At 32.6% G+C, this 17,864-nt stretch overlaps 1 protein-coding gene across 2 annotated transcripts; it reads right to left on the reverse strand.

Moving 5' to 3' along the window:
* Window positions 1–6,500: 6,500 nt before the first annotated feature.
* LOC120067140 (casein kinase 1-like protein 10) lies at window positions 6,501–11,840 on the reverse strand. Of its 2 annotated transcripts, none has more exons than XM_039018579.2 (14): window positions 10,942–11,840; window positions 10,748–10,788; window positions 10,360–10,429; window positions 10,097–10,245; window positions 9,926–10,021; window positions 9,248–9,318; window positions 8,924–8,985; window positions 8,774–8,837; window positions 8,599–8,683; window positions 8,133–8,259; window positions 7,880–7,953; window positions 7,686–7,746; window positions 7,227–7,360; window positions 6,501–7,079 (listed from the first exon to the last, which is right to left on the reverse strand). In XM_039018579.2, the coding sequence occupies exons 1-14, from the start codon at window positions 11,015–11,017 to the stop codon at window positions 6,798–6,800; spliced, it is 1,392 nt and encodes a 463-aa protein (XP_038874507.1). In that variant the 5' UTR covers window positions 11,018–11,840; the 3' UTR covers window positions 6,501–6,797. The 2 variants fall into 2 exon arrangements, with proteins under 2 accessions (XP_038874507.1, XP_038874508.1); XM_039018580.2 differs by having other exon boundaries at window positions 10,097–10,270; window positions 10,942–11,818.
* Between the last annotated feature and the right edge of the window lie 6,024 nt (window positions 11,841–17,864).

Here is a 17,864-nt window from a genome sequence, read left to right on the forward strand (position 1 = left end):
ATTTTTTTTTAATCCGTGAATGTTTGAGCCTGCTTATAAATTTATAGGTAGATAGGATATTAATAATACAAAATCATCACCTAATTAATTATTAAAAAAAAAAAAACTAGAAGATAAAAATATATATGTGAAAAAATCACTCATATTAATAAACAATTTCTCTGGAATAATATCATTGTTAATCATAACATTTCCTTTTCAAAAAATTGTTAATCATTTAATTTAGAAGAAGTAATGCACTTGTGTGAAAACAAAATCTGAAATGTCTAAATTGATTTTAATCAATACAATTGATGTTACCATTTTAAGTGATACAATTAAAATACAAGTTTCGAGAAAAGAGAAAATAACTAAGACTAAAACTCTGACTTTTATTTCAATATTGTATATTTGAAATTTTTTTTTAGGGAAATATGGTTGTTTTAAAACTAATTAGAGATTTGTGATAGTTTTGGATTTTCGAAGTATCTGTCGAGGATTGAGAATTCGATAATAGTATTTGTCAAAGGTTGTGAACTTGACAATGATAGATGTCGAAGGTTGAGAACTTTACGATGGTAGATGTCAAAGGTTGAGAACTCGACGATGGGCCGCTATGCTTGGAGACTTGAGTGTTGAACATTCGACCTTTATAAGTCGAAAGTTCAACCCTCGACAAACGTTTACGTCCCATCCCATTTGTCGCTCCACTGCCAATCGCTGCTGACCAAGAATCTGGGTAGCTTTTTTTAGTGCCTCCCAACCAACTTATTCAACCGTTTTTAATTTTCAACTCGTGCGTCGTATTCAACACTCGACCTATGATTCTCATATCACATTTTCTCAACTCACATTTTCGAAATCTCCTTGCCTTTGCCATCCTCACATTTTCAAAATCCTCTGCCTTCTTCCTCCTCTCGGATCAGAAACTAAATCCCTCTCCTCCCATTTTTTACCTCAGCTTTCCATTTCCATTTCTCTTCTTCTATTTCGTTTGATACAAATTGTTCCCACACTTCTCCCTTGTTCACAAACTATACTAGTTTGTTACTCTACTAGATTTTTATTTTTAAGAATAATTATAAAATTTATTTTTGTTCTTATATTATTATTTTTTTTATATAGATTCTAATATTATTTTATTTTTTGAGTTGTTGCCGGATAATAAATAATAGGAAAAAATGGTGAAACTTGTCACTTTGAAGGAAAAAAATACTACTGTCGAATATGTGAGTTGAACTTTAACCTTTATTTATTAGTAGTTTTTTGTTTTTAATATTTGTTTATGCTAAATATATCATTTTTATTCCTTATATTGATGTCTACCATGATAATGTTAATTTTTTAGTATTATTTTTTAATTGAAGATCAAGAAGTAATTTTATTTATTTGTCGTTTTTTTAATGATATTCTATATTTTAGCATTGTTTTTTAGTTATCAAGTTTAGTATTTTGTTTTCTTTTAATAAAAAACTACTTTATTATTTGTTTTTATTTAACTTTGATGTTTACAGTTTAAAAAGTTTAGTTTATTGTTATGTTTAAAAAGTTGATGTTTATAGTTTAAAAACTTTAGTATTTATAGTTTAATACAAAATTATTGTGATTTTTGTTAATAAATTTCTTATAATGTTTGATTTCTTTGTATTAACTTTGATGTTTATAATGCTACAAAATTTAGTTTATTGTTATGTTTAAAAAGTTGATGTTTATAGATTAAAAGCTTTAGTATTTTTAGTTTAATACAAAATTATTGTGATTTTTTTAATATATTTATTATGATGTTTGATTTTTTTAGTATTAACTTTGAAAAAATAGTTTTAAAAAGTTTAATTTATTGTTATGTTTAAAAAGTTGGTTTTCATAAATCTTAATATTTTTAGTTTAATACAAAATTATTATGATTTTTTAAAATATATTTCTCATTATGTTTTATTTTTTTAATATTAAGTTTGAAAAAACAGTTTTAAAAAGTTTACCTTATTATGATTTTTATTGTGATTTTTTTAAATATATTCCTTATATTTCTTATATATATTTATTATTGTGATTTGTTTTTGTTTAGTAGAACAATTAGTAATGTATTATTTGTCCTTTTTTTTTAGAAAATGGTGGACAAATGTTTGGGATTTATGTTATTTACAAATTGTAATATGATTGATGGTATTGATGGAGTTGACTATGATCAACCATCAAGTAGGGGTTTTAGCATAAATGTGAACAGTAGAATTGTATTTGAACAATTCATTAAAATGGTTAGGATGTCACTTAGTGTAGATATGGAAACAAATCAGTTAGAAATAATATATATAGACATCATAATCTAGAACCATCAAGGTTTATGCCATTTCCTATTCTGAATGCACAAGCTATGAACATGTTCTCAATTGCGATGCCACTCCCGAATTTAGTGCATTTGTATGTAAATGTAAATAGGATAGGGTTGGATATAAACTTGAATGCACAATTTAGTCAGTTTGAAGATCCAACTTAATGTATTGATTCTGATCCGGAATCAATTGCATCGCCATGTGATAATGAAGATATGGCGGCTAACAGTCAGTATAGAGATTTCAGAACAAAAACAGATAATGAATTTGAAGAGTTGGATTTCGATGGTCGTGAACATGAGTTACCTTTAGATACATTCAATGATTTGGATATTAATGTATTAGATAGCATTCGAGAACATGACCCAACTATAGCCCCTGTGGACGTTGACAATACTCAGGTGTACATTATTCTTTTAATTAAGTGTAGATTATTTAATTAAGAAATAAATATTTTTTTTATCATGTATATTTAATTAAGTATAGATGGTACTTTTATTGTATATTCAAATATTTTTTATTACAATTTAAAAAGTTGTACATTATTCTTCTAATTGAGAAATAAATATTTTTTTTAATTGACAAATAATTTTTTTTCTTTCAGATCATGGCTTTAAACTTAGGACCTATTGATCCCGATGTTTTGTACGACCAGTCCATTCATCGATCATCTGTTGTATGACAATATTGTACTACTGGAGAAATATCTTGCAAGCGTCGAGAGGCAGTTGTCCAGGCACTATCTCACTTTACCCTCGAATACTACCGCTACTCCGTACATCTAGATTCTATGGGGTTGCGGACTTATTCAGTTGGATTGGCATCTGATCACAGTCTTGGTCGAGAAATAGAGGCCTGAAATGCATATATTTCAAATGTCTGTTGGAGAGTGCACTATCACTCTACAAGACATAGAAGTGTTGTTAGGGTTACCTGTTGATGGTGAGCCGGTCACAAGAGTGATGTATAATGACTGGTCACGAGTTTATCAACTTTACCTCGGTGTGACCCCACCTGCCAATAAAATTAAAGGATTGAGGTTAAGTTTGATATGGTTAGGGACACAATTCTGTGAGCTTGCAGATGATGCAAACGAGGAAACCGACATACGATATGCGTAAGCATATATACTATAAATGATGGGTGGAAGTATGTTTTTCGACCAATCAAGTCATTTTGTTCACTTGATGTTCCTGTTACTATTAGCTAACTTCTATGATGCGGAACGGTATTTGTAGGGTGGAGCATGTTTGACATGGTTGTATAGACAACTGTACAAAGCAACAAGACCGTGAGATAGCTAAGCCTCTCATACTTTTGCAACTATGGGCTTGGGAGCGGTTTCCAACAATGGTTCTACAGCTACAACATGTAAATGACACTCAGTTAGTTGGACAAGCCTACGATTCTCGGTATGTTATTTTAATTCAATTTAACTTTTATATGACTGATCTAGTTAATTCAAAATCTAAATTATCAATTTAAATTTTAGGTGGAGAGATAAATTTTGTGTGACTAGGACAGCCACACATGTAGTCAGCTAGTACAGATATATGTTTAATCTGCTTCAACCCGATCAGGTACATTAACACTGAATCAAATTGATTAATTTATATATATATATTTTTTTTTATTGTATTTGTCTTTAATGTTTTCCAATATAATATTTTGGGTTTTAGGTTATTTGGGAGCCCTACAAAATTATTATGCACACCTTGCCCAATTTTTGTACGAATGATCAAAACATATAGCGAACGATAAGTTCTCTTATATGTTTTCACATTGGTGGGTGGCATCTTCCTGACAGGGTGATGAGACAATTCGATTTTCAGTAGGATGTCTCATCGCCTTGTAATACTAAACCCTACTACATGATATTGATTTAAGGACTGGAGATTGATCCGAAAAAAGTTGCACATTTGGTAGTGCGATGGCACGGTTGTGCAAGCTTTATTGCAGTAAGGGTTTCTATTAAACAGTTTGACAGGGATATCACTCAAGACTACATTCATTGGTATAATAATATCACAAGATGCTACATCACTCGTCCGGAAGTAGTTGTGGGTCATCTGGTAAATGAATGAATATTATCTAAGTATTTTTAATTTAGATTTATTTTAAATATTATCTAATTGTTTTATAATTCACAGAGATCGAACAACAGTAGACTTCATGATGTTGTGAATGATCCGAACCAAGTTCTTGCTATATGTAGTGACAACTAGAGCTATATGAAGGAGATACATTATATGTACGATATACCTATTGTTCCTTCATCAGCTCCTAGACGTAGAGGACCTATTCGGGAAGAGGATGAGTTCGATGAGGTTGCCCACAATGTGGAAGAGTTGCCTCTGTGATGCAGACGTAGAGCCAAACTGATTATGTTAGTCCGATGATGATGATGCTAGCATTTGGTTCAGGACATTATGACTCAGAGGTTGGTCCATCGTCTTCATACGTGCATGGATATGGTCAGAGTCGTGGAGAGCATAATGAATATTTATATTATGAAGCGCCTACAGAGGTACCAGAGCAACATCAAGAAGAACCAGAGTAACTCCAAGTTCGAAGTCAACGATGACAACTAGCTCGTAATCGATGACGTCCTCCTTGTGGGACACATTGATTTTTGTAATTTTTTTTTATATAAATGAGATATTTTAATTTACACTTTATTATTTTTATGAGATTATTTTTTTTTAAATTTGTTCTTTTTAGAGTTAAGTTAAGATGGTTTAAAAAGTAATAAAATAATAAAAAAAAAAATGTAAAGTGAAATATACTATATAATAACATAATGAAAAATTTTAAAAAATAGAAAAATGGAGGTCGAATTAATGGAAAATTTTTAGAAAAGACTCGACAACCTAAAAAAAACTACAATATTTTTATAAATAGTTTTCAAACAACAATATTTTTATAAATACTTTTGAAAACAACAATATTAGTATAGTTTTCCCAAAACTCTGACCCTTGTGCAAATTAATCATTAAATTACTTTGACAGCAAATTTCATATATATATATATATACACACACGTATGTATGTATATCAATAAATATATATATTAGTGTATACTAGTGACATCTATCAATATCAATAAATGATAGATAATAATAGTCTATTAACCACTATAGACAATAACATTTTGTTATATTTGAAAAATATTTTCAACAATATTGTCATTTAAATGAATTTCTTTATAAAATGTTGTTATACTTCCAACATTTTTAAATCAATTTTGCATAATACATAAGCTCTATAATTCATCCAACACCTAAGAGAACTTTTTAAAACGAGATTATGATCAATAATTTATTAAACAACAATTAAGAGATGCTTTTATATTGACTTGAAAAAAGAATATATTTTTTTTAAAAAAAACTCATTTCTATTTAAATATTTTTAATAAAAATCAATTAAAATACACTTGAAAAATTGTTTGAGTGCTTTTCAAATCCTCCCATTTTTTTTGAAAATAACTCATTTTTTAAATTAAACACTAGAAAATGTATTCTAAAAGAATATAGAACTTTTTAAATTCTAAATTTGAAGTGTAGTCGGAGAAAATTGAAAGTCTACAATGGAAAATTCTCTCCCTGTCCCGTTCCTTTTAGCTAATGGAAAAGTTTTCCATTTTCAAATGAAATTGATGGGGTTAATAATAGCAAAATGGACAATAATTTTGACCACATATTTGATAACATTCATGCAAGCTTATTGTTATTATAGTTTCTTAGAGATCAAAACACGAGAAACTGTACATAGGTTAAGAAATAATAATATCGAGTTCAAAATTCAAGAACCTAATAAACACTTCTAAAAATTCAAGGACTAAATAGACAAATCTAAATTAAACTTATAATTTAACCCATCATTAATCTACCCTGTTCTTCAATTTCTTTTAGCTATCATCCATAAAGGTAAAAATATCTCTTCCATTACAGGCATGATTTGGAAGGGAAAGTAAAAGTCATTGTAAATTCAGATCCTTATAAGAAAATAGTAGCAGATACCATAATTAAAACAAAAAATAATAGTAATAGAGCTGGCTTTTCTTTCTATTCATCCAAAAGCTCTGGCAGTAGTTGTCTCCATCCCTTGCTTGATCTAGCAGAATTATGGCCACAGAGGCAATTAAGTCTTTTCCGGTTCATGTCAAAGCCCTTTACCATGAAAGAATGAATATGAGAAAAGGTATTTATTAGTTACAGCAGAGCCTCAAATGTATTGACAATTTCCCGAGAGCTTTGTTAAATTCTCTCTGTTTGATGAGTCTAGAAAGGTTTTATAATTAATCATATGAACCTCTGAAGAGGCACATATACATACCCGAGCTGGGTGGGGCAGGGTGGGGGAGAGTTTAACTTCCATACCTGGGGATGGAATCCAATGACGAACTATGAAGATAGCATACAGATGTTTAAAAACACCATCACAACTACAGAGAAAAGTATGAACTTCTTCACCCCCGATGATAAGTTCTTATTTCTTCTTTCCAGTGCCAATCGATAATAGTTCAAAACTTCGAAGTGCATCATCACGGCTGTTTTTTGTAGCAGAAGAACGGAGGAAGGATGGTTTTGACTCAACCCCAGGTTGAATCCTTTGAGTAGAAGCAGACAGACGGCTGCTGCTTGACAAAAGTCGGCTTGAGCGGAGTTCGCTTGGCTCCCCAGAGGAGGTAGGCCGACTGCTCGACAATACAGGCCTCTTAGAAGCACTCCCTTGCCGAGAAGAACTCCGTGCTCGTTCTGCATCCGGTTGCTGCAACATTGGAGGAGGAAGAGAAAAACTATAAATGGAAACATTTGAGCACTAGTCAGTAGAAACTGTTCCCAGATAACTCAACTGGATATAGCTACAAAACAAAGAATCTTAGAATACGATTTTATTGTGGACTAAACAACTCACCACATCCTTGGAAGAAGGCACACCATCAGAGGATCTGTGTCTGGAGTGATCACTGTGTAGACCAATCCCAGTGCCATTCCTTCTAGCAAAAGCCTCCATTGCACCAGAAAATTTATCTCGGAGATCTTGTCCCACTAAATGACATATTGAAAGAGAATACGTTCGGCTAATCAATAACCTTTTTATTTCAAGTCGGTGGAGATTTAGGAATAATCAACAAATTATGGGAACATAAAGACAAAGTTAAGCATTAAAGACCCAAATGCTAGAAACCCTTGAAGTTTGAAAATAAAAACAATCAAAAACTACAACAAGACCGGATGTTTCTTCTCGCAGTTGAACTTAAACACAACTCTTACCATCTTACAATTTTATATCTATGGCCAATGCTATTGGTGGAACAATCAACATTCACGAGCTTTAATACAAACTTCTATACCTAGCAGGGATAAGAGTTACCTAAAGGCCTCTCCACTCTTTCTGCAGATGGTCCAGGGTTTATCGCTGCTTTCCCAGTTGGCTGTTGATGACATAATCATGAAGAGAAACAAGAATGAGAACATAAACATAAAGAGAGACTATCAAGGTAAATAAATATACTCTCTTTATATCTCATTTTCCTTGACGACATGGGAAGGATTTTAGGTACATACTCGTGTCCTAGAACTGGAGCCAATCTGTGGATATTTCAATATAGTCCAGTCAAATACGTAGTCAAATTGGTAACCTGCGACAATTACAAGGGTCATGCCCACTGTCGCTACTTTTAATACAGTTCATGGAAACTTTAGTTGAAAATGGAGAAAAATGCTACAACATAAGCTATCAGTAGTTACGTCCATCAAATGAACAAGGTTTAAGACTGTAACCGCAAATAGCTCGAGTAGCTATTAGGACAGGACTAACCTTCTCTAATGAAAAGATCACGGAAAAGGCTCTTCAGATAGGAATAGTCTGGTTTGTCTTCAAATCTTAGGGCTCGGCAATAGTGGAAGTAAGATGTGAATTCCGTTGGATATGATTTGCAGAGGACCTAAAAGAACAAGATAGCCCTCTCCGCATGTAAAGTGTAAATATTTTTATGGTTTTTTTTTATAGGACTAAATATTTACAGTTAATGTATCAATGTCAAGTGACTGAATTCTCTTCATCAATAATACAGAACAAATAGCAAATGAGAAATCGAGCATCCATGCAAAATTGACAATTGTTCGATACATAGCATTCTATTTTAAGAGCTCATAGCAGTAAATCCCTACTTAAGTATCCACCAAATCTAGAATATATAGCCAAATGTTTGCCCATTACTGGTCAACGATGGTAGTTTATTCTATTTCTCTTCAACAATTTAAGAAAAAAGATGTAGAAATACCTCAATTGGAGTGAGCATTTTCTTTTCACTAATCTTATCATATTTTTGCTTTTTGGTCCCTGCTCTCAAACCCTGCCAGGGAAGACTGAAATAACAAATTGAGAAAACCAAATTAAATTTCGGACTGAGTTAAAAACAAAACAAGAATAGAGTACACAAAGAGAATCATCAAAACCTTCCCCTGAGAAAATACATAAGCACATAGCCAAGAGATTCGAGATCATCTCTTCTGCTTTGCTCTGCAATGAAACAAAATATATATTGGAATGGTTTCAAAGAATTGAGTTTCAATATGGATGGATCCAAGAGTCAATGGTTCAATTACCGACTCCAAGGTGAGTATTAATACTAGCATAGCGAGCTGTTCCTGTGAGATTCTTATTTTCTCTGCACGAAAAAGATAGATTGATTCAAGGAATTTTAACATTAACTTAATTATTTTGGACAAAAGTTATACTGAACAACTACACCGGCATGTTCAGATAAAAAAAAAAAACACATCAGAACAACTGGACTTTCACCCAACCAAATGGAAACCAATTAAAGTGAAAATGAGCTGCCAGAACTATTGCCCCGACTTTTTACTTTACTTGATTTATGAGATAAGCAAGGAGAAAACAGCTGCTTTTAGATGCTAGTTTGCCAATACCTGTATGGTATATGCTTGTGTGTTTGAAGATCCCGATACTTTTTTCCAAGACCATAATCGATAATATATACCTGTTCAATAATTAGCCAATAAGCTGCTTAGGAAAACGACGTCATCATACATGAGCTCGATATCACCAATTTTCATTGCCCAAATATACCAACATTCACACAGAGCCAAAACACAACAAAATTTGTTTGTGATATTATTCATTATTTAAAATCTAATGGAGAATATTCCATTCTTGCATCCCAACCTGCAAGAACTCGTGCTAAGTTGTCTTCTGTCAGGCTTTATCAATCAAAGAGAAATTAAATCCCAATAAACTTCTTACACTACCCATCTCAATTGTTGGCAGGTGAGGAAAGTTGGTAGACAGGAAACTTCACTTTAACAACCAAACATGGCAATTAAATTAACGATTGAAAAAAGGGAAGGAGCCTCCTAGTCCTGATATTTTGTTGTAATCATATTGTTGGTTAACTCTTGAACATTATCAATATTAAAAAAGGTTACCAACAAAAAGACATGAAAGGCACATCATAAATAATTTTTACTGTGCGGTTAGAAAGAAAAGTTCTAAATGCAGCTGATTGATGTAAACAGAATAGAAGTAAGATGGCCATTCTCAGATGTGATACATAATATCAAATACCTGGTTAGTCTAATATCAAATACCTGGTTAGCCTTCCGCCCCAACCCCATGAGAAAGTTGTCGGGCTTTATGTCACGGTGAAGGAACCCCCGTGAGTGCATGTACTCAACTCTGTTTATCTAAGGAAGCAAATGAAGAGAATAAGCCTAATAACCACACAAAACTGAGCCTTCTTTCAAAAAATGCATACTTACTAACTGATCAGCAAGCATTAATACTGTTTTCAAAGACAGTTTCCGATTACAGTAGTTGAACAGATCTTCGAGGCTTGGCCCAAGGAGGTCAATGACCATAACATTATACTCACCCTCAACTCCAAACCATTTGAGATGAGGAATACCAGCTTCACAAAATGAATGATACATAAGCTACACACAAGGATTGCAAACTAAAAAAAATCAAATCAAATCAAAATCAAAATCAAACTCAATATGGAAGTGGTAGGAGAAAAACGCACTTCCTCCTTGAAGAAGCATATAAAGTTTTGATTCATAGTGAAGCTGAGGATGCTTGGTTTTCACAGATTCCTGGAAAGAAAAGATGTCACAATTTGATTATTGAAAATTAAGACTTTGCCACTGGAGTCAATAGATTAGAGATGCTAATAAAGAATATTGATATACAAATGCGTTTCCCATTATCTTACATCCACAAACTTGAACGTAAGATTAATAGATAAAGCTAAGATAGCCACTTTGGAGCAATTAAAAAGCCTAAGTCACAGGTGTTTCCAAGTTCCAATTACATACTAGAATACTTGATGAACATACTAAAGTTTTATTGAAAAGTGATGAACATACTAGAGTTATGTACTAAATACAGGAAGGAGAAGATCTTTTACATACCAGCTTAACAGCCACTTCCTCCTCAGTTTGCACATTAGTACCTACAACAATCCAACCAATACCAATATTAACTTCAGAGCAATCTGCTTCTCAAAAAGTATAAAATGAGCAATTGACAAAAATACAATAAATACATTGAAAAGCCCTTTTTAAAAGCACTCTAAAAGTAGTACAAGTATAACAGAATTGCATACCCAAATACAGTTCACCAAAGGATCCGCTTCCAATCTTCCGGCCCAACTTAAACTTCCCACCAATTAAATGCTCCATGATTGATCTCGAATCGAATTAAAGCAATCGCAGTTCACCCTTTTGTCAACTCAGCTAACACAATCTCCAAGAACCAGCAAACCCCAAAAGACTAACCCTACAGTAACAGTTCAACAACCAATCCGCAATTCCTATATCCTTGTAACGGTTTCAATCTCCAAACACCATCTCAGATCCACCAACTTCCAATCAAACTTTCAAGCTTCGAGTAAAAAAAAAACTAAAGCTCAAAAATCCAACTCCAGACCGCCGAAAATACTTCAAGTCACACTTAAAACCCCAAAATATGATACAGAATGAAGAATCTAACAAATAGAAATTAGTGAATAAGCAAAAAAGAACCCAATCCCCAAACGAGCAAAGGGCTCTTCGGTCATTTGGGAAGAGTGTGATAATGTACTCCCCCCACCCCACCCCCGAAAAAAAAAATCAAAAAAATCAAAAAATAAAAACCCACAACAGGAATAAGAAACGGATCTTCAAATCGGAATTGTCAGAGAGTAAAGATCAGTACAGGGGGGAAATTATGGAGAAGATGATAATGAACTTTGAAGGTGAAAAGAATCGGATACTTAGCGGTATTGGCAGCAAAGAATAAAAAAATTGAAGTAAAATAGAGGTAAAAAAAATTTGGAAGAGATTTATGAAAGATTGAAAATGGTGGAAGGGACATGAAAGGTAGGAAGAAAGGAAAGGAATTTTGAGAGATGAGATTGAAGTGGGAAAAGGAGGGAAAGTGGAGCAGAGAAAAGGAAGAAAAAAATAGATGAGAATTGAGAAAGTACCTGAATGATATTTGATGAGCAAAAGAAAGCTGGATGATAATATGATATAATAAATTATATTATTTTATTTTATTTTATAAAATTCATATATCAAAAATTAATTTTTTTATTTTTTTTTATTTTTTTCAGTTAGCCAAACACCAAACGTGTCAAAATTTATCCTAGTTGAAATCTCTGTTTTTTTTATTGTTCTTTTTTAATTTTTAATACTAATGGTCAAACCGACCTATTATCCAATTAATTAAATTTTCAATAATAAAAGTTGGACCTTTTTATTTTTGGTATTGAATTATTGTATAGATATTTGGATTTTTTTAAGAAAATGATTACATGTCAATTACAGATCAGTTATAGTCATAATAAGATTGTTGTTGTAAAATCTATCTTATACTAATTTGAACTAGTGATATACCTTACAAACAAAACTGCATTGATAAATTAGTACTATGAGATATTATTAGTTTAGTATTTCTCTCGTTTATGTAATTCAATAAAATTCCACTATATATAAAAAATTATGTAGGCCTAATGTGCTTGACTAAGTGCTCGGGGTTGCTAGGACGAGTTAATTTTGTTATTCCTTCCGTCAAGACTTTAGTCGCATTGGTAAAATTTCAAATGGTGGTGTATAATACTCTGTCCAATTATTGTTTCACTTATAGCGAAATTACTTTTTTCGTCTAATAATTTTTTAATAGCAACAATACAATTTTTAGAAAATTACAAAACACTGTTATAAATCATTTTCGAATAAAAAATCACGAGTTCAGGAGACAGGAGTAGTGTAAGAGATGGATCGATGGGCTGAGGGAGGAAGAAAAGGAGAGGCGTTGGAGATGGCACCGATAGACATTCATGAAATTGAGTTTGAAACTGAAATCGAGCAAGAGGATGGCATTACAACGGAAGAAGGGTTCAGAGAGGAAACAACCTGGATGAATCCGATAGTAAGATATCTAAGAGAAAGAGAATAGGCTTTAGAACAAGCAAAAGCCAAGAAAATACAGAGACGAGTAGCTCATTACATACTAAGAGAAGGTAAGCTCTATAAGAGAAGTTACTCAATGCCCTTGCTAAAATGCCTCACCAATGATTAGGTAAATTATGTGATGAGGGGAATTCATGAGAAGGTATGTGGTAACTACTCTAGAACAAGGTCCTTATGTCACAAGATTGTGAGGCAAGGATATTATTAGTCAACTATGCTTCAAGATGCTCGAAAGTTTGTAAAGGCATGTGACCAATGTCAGCGATTTGCACCAATTCCGAGGCAACCGCTAGAACCACCAACTAACATTATTAGTCCTTGGCCATTCGCACAATGGGGAATAAATCTCATTGGATCACTTCCCTAGGGCAAAGGGCAAATAAGATTTGCGCTGGTAACAGTGGATTATTTTACAAAATGGGTTGAAGTGAAGGCACTAGATACCATAATTGATTAGAAAATAATTAACTTCCTCTGGAGAAACATTATATGTCGATTTGGAATTTCTAATGCAATAGTTATCAATTTGATAATGTTACATTCAAAAAATTTTGCTCAGATCTTGGAATCAAACATCACCGCTCGTCTTCTGTTCATCCTCAAGCTAATGTACAAGTTGAGGCAGTAAACAAAATTATAAAACATAACCTAAAAACGAAACTTGAAGGGTTAAAAGGGTTATGGGTAAAGGAGCTATCGAATGTGCTATGGGCATATCGAACAATGGCTCGAACCTCTACAGATGAGACTCTTTTTTTTCTCTTTCTTTTAGGGCAGAAGTAGTTTGTTTCTGTAGAAATTGGTCTTCCCTCACCTGGGGTGGAACAATTTGATTCTCAAAAGAATGAAGAGTCAATAAAGTTGAGCCTAGACCTATTGAAAGATCATCGAAAAACAATATAATTTTGAGTTAATGAAAGTAATGGAAAATACCAAAGGTCCAAAGATAGAAGCACTCAGCCCAACTTGGGAAAGCCTGTATCAAGTTATTTTGTAGTCCGACCTAGGATCCATGCTTTAGATAGTTATGGAGGGAAGATCTTCCCCCATCTGTGGAATATAGGGCACCTAACTATTGGGTTGAATGTCCTAAAACTCGCAGTTCGTAAAGTTAAACATATTCTATTATCAATAATGATATTATTCAACATTTATTCAAGAAAGTTGTTATTGAATTTTGTAAACTGCATTTGTAAAGACTAAATCCAATAAACTAAGATCCATGGCTATTGTATGAATACTTGAACATTATGTGGAGACATAAAGATGGATCAAGATTGAGTAAATAGCCAAAATGGTCTATAGTATACAAATAAGGTTGGGTGCCTTATTCTAGTTACACTATCGGATGTGACCCACTCTATAATTGTTACAATTTGTTGTAAGGCGCTACAAACGAAGTGATCTTGATTCGTTCATGTATTGACATGAGGAGTGAGGGCGTCCTATGCAACGAGTTTTGCATAAGATCAGACCAAGAAATAAGTCACTCTTACTTTATAACATTGTTTATTATTTAAGACTGAATATTTCGTTTAGATGACTTAGGTAACTCGATCTTAATCCTGAGCTAACTATGAACTTCTGTTTATTCGGGATTATATTTATATTTGCATAGGTGAGGGTTAGCTCAATAGCGCCGACTCAATAAGCTTCCCATTTCAAGGGTAAGACCGGGTAAATAGCTGGGACATAGGATGCAAGATGAAATTCACACCTACCCGATTTAAGGATAGGAGGAAGGTTGTTCTCTTAAGTGTTGGATCCAAGTCTTGAACAAGGGGCCTCACCCTCTCATTAGCTTGAAAGGGACTCGGTTTAGTGATTAGATCACAAACCAATTATTCATTAGAGGATCAGTGGAACTTAAGGAGCTAGATGTAATTTCGGGAGTAAAACAACTTATTGACGCAATCATTATTACAAACAACCTGTGAAGGGTCGACTTACTAATTATGGTTAAATCAAGTGGACACAAATATATCTACAATGAAGAGAGTGCAACTATCGAGCTATAATGATGTGATTCGGTAGTTAACAAATATTGATTAAATTGGTCTAAAGAGTTTTAGCGATTAATCTCAAATAATTGAAGCTCATGATCTGTAGGTCCATACGGTCCCTCTACTAGCTTGTAAAACATGAACATATTGAATTAGTAAATTGAGTGAATTTGAAATGATTTCAATTTGAAGTGTTCAAATTGAATTTAGAGTTTCAATTTGAAGTGTTCAAATTGAAAATTAGGATTTGTATTTAAATTGTCTATTTTAAATTAGGGTTTGTATAATTATATTTGATATAATTAAATGTTTAATTTATCATACTTAAAAGAAATTGGAGAGTTTGTAATATTTAAATATTAATTACATTAATAGGATTCATATTTAAAATTAGGTGTTTGGTTAATTTAATATTTGATATTAAATCTGTAACATCCCGAATTTCAGGAAAATTCAAGTTAATTATATAAAATTATTGAGTTTAAATTTCCATTTCATTTGGAAAATTGGGATTAAATTGAAATAATTGAAAAACTTTTATTGATTAAATTGAATTTAATTGATTAGATATTCGAACTAATTATCTTGAAAATATTGAATTTTGCTCCCTATTGATTTTGGATTTTAGAGTCAACTTAAAAAAAATTAAATTAAGGAGATAATTAATTTCATGTAGTTTTGAATTGATTTAAATATTTGGAAGGATTTAATTTGTATCATATTGATGGATTTTATGTCATTTAATTTTTGTTTTTAAAGATAATTTGAAAAGTTAATTGATTTATTAATTTAATAGAATCTTTGCAGATTTTTGAGATATTGTGATAAAATATTTTATTTATCTTTTCAAATTCGAAAAAAAATAAAATAATTGAGATTTTTTGAAATTAAATGAAAGTGAAAAGAGGCAAAAAATCGGAGAGAAAGCAATTCGGTTTTTCAGCTATAACTTTCACAAAATTGTTGATTGCTACAGTTTGAACAGTTGGATCGTGCTCAAATTTGGTCAGTATGTTTGAGACATATAGAGTTTCATTTTGAACGGTTGGATCGTTGTTTGAAGCTCTGGTTTGTTCATAATCGTTGCTAAATAAAATCTGTAAAACTAAAAATTCCCAAGACCCTCACTATCAGCCGCTAGCCTAAAAAAATTATGCCGACCGACAGCAACACCTATCTATGGTAGCCACGAGTCGACGCGCCATCAGCCGCCACTACCCGGTCTTTGCCGGAATCTTGAGAAAAACCTTGGGTAAGACTTATTTTCCTTATAATTTGGGAGGTGACATTCACTCATTTGATTTTGGGTTAAATTAGTGACCTCTTTTGGTGTGAAACTTAGATTCAAGATTTGGAAGTTGTGAGGCATTGACCATCAAGATAGCGACCATTTTTCGTTTTGCAGAAAATTGGTAAAGATCGGTTATAGGTAAATTGTTGGTTGGTTATTCTTTTGGATTGAGAGTAATAGTGGACTTTTGTGACCAAGTTGATGTAAATGGTACTAATGCCTTCGTGCCAGGAGGCCTAGATTAGATTTATAAAGTTAATTAATGGACTTTAGAAGCATGATTTTGTTGTTATGGTATACTTGTTGCATGACAGTTATGAGTATTATTTCTAATCAGTACTGAAATTATGTATGTGATGCATGAATAGACCAATAGGGTTGTTTACCATCTCGCCTTGACGAATGTTTTATTTTAGAGGACCGACGGTTCAAGTTTTATGTTTGACGGTGTGCCTATGGGCCGTTAGACATGCGTGAGTCGATAGGTTCACGTTCATGTTATTTTTCATATTTGACGATGTGCCTACGGGTCGCTAGACATGCGTGAGTCGACAGGTTCACATTCATGTTATTTTTTCATGTTTGATGGTGTGCCTACAGGTCGCTAGACATGCGTGAGTCGACAGGTTCACGTTCATGTTATTTTCCATGTTTGACGGTGTGCCTACATGCCGCTAGACATGCATGAGTCGATAGGTTAACGTTCATGTTATTTTTCCATGTTTGACGGTTTGCCTACAGGCTGCTAGACATGCGTGAATCAACAGGTTTACGTTCATGTTACTTTTCCATGTTTGACAGTGTGCCATCAGGCCACTAGACATGTAAGTCAAGGCAAGACAATACGTCTTTTGGTTTCTTTTCATCATCTAAGACAGATGTAGTTTTTTTAGCCACGGACCCATCATTCTTTGCTCGTGGATGCATAGTCTGATCCTGGTAATGGGATCACTTACTGAGTATTTTTATACTCAACCTTTCTTAATTTATGTTTTTCAGGTAAGGATAGGAACGGACCGGCAGGTAACAAGAGGGATCTGTGACCGTGCCATATTGGACATGTAAAATGCTTCCTCTCAGTTCACGTTTTCAAGCTATTTAAAAGTTTTGATTTGAAATTCGATGTTGGTCAAAATTTTATCTGTTTACGATTTTATTTTTGCATTATTTTAGGGGCCCCGAACAAAGGTTTTACTTATTTTGGAAAATTGTCTTTATTATTTAATGAAATTTATTTTCCTCAATGATCAAAATGTTTTGAATGTAAATGTGTAATTATGAGTAACGACCCTTATCAGAGTACTCAAAAGGTCGAGCTGTTACAAAATTATTATTTAATAAATTAAATTTGTTTATTTAATAAATTAAATTTGTTTATTTAATAAATTAAATTTGTTTATTTAATTAAAATCAAATTAATTTTCATTTTAATTCAATTTCAGAAATTTAATTATTGTTTTTTAAATTTAGTTAATTTTGAGTTAATTAAAATTAGAAACAAAAGATGGAAATTAAGGTTGATAGTGGAGATTTCCAATTTTTGAAAATCTTGATGTGTGTTCACAATACAATTCCACCTAACCCACTAAACTTATCCAATCGAAGTGTCCTATTAGTGCTAGCATGATTTTGATGAACAAAACTCTCAATTTTCTGGTGGAAAAAAAAAGTAGAAGTTGCAGATTTTTTAGGAAAATTCTAAAATTCTCTCTCAAGCACTCAAACCCTCACAAAAATTCCCTTCACAATTCTCTTTAATCTTGAGTTCGACCACTTAAAT

This window comes from Benincasa hispida, chromosome 12, assembly GCF_027475165.1.
Source record: "Benincasa hispida cultivar pf3 chromosome 12, pf3_genome.v1.1, whole genome shotgun sequence".
Lineage (NCBI taxonomy): Eukaryota > Viridiplantae > Streptophyta > Magnoliopsida > Cucurbitales > Cucurbitaceae > Benincasa > Benincasa hispida.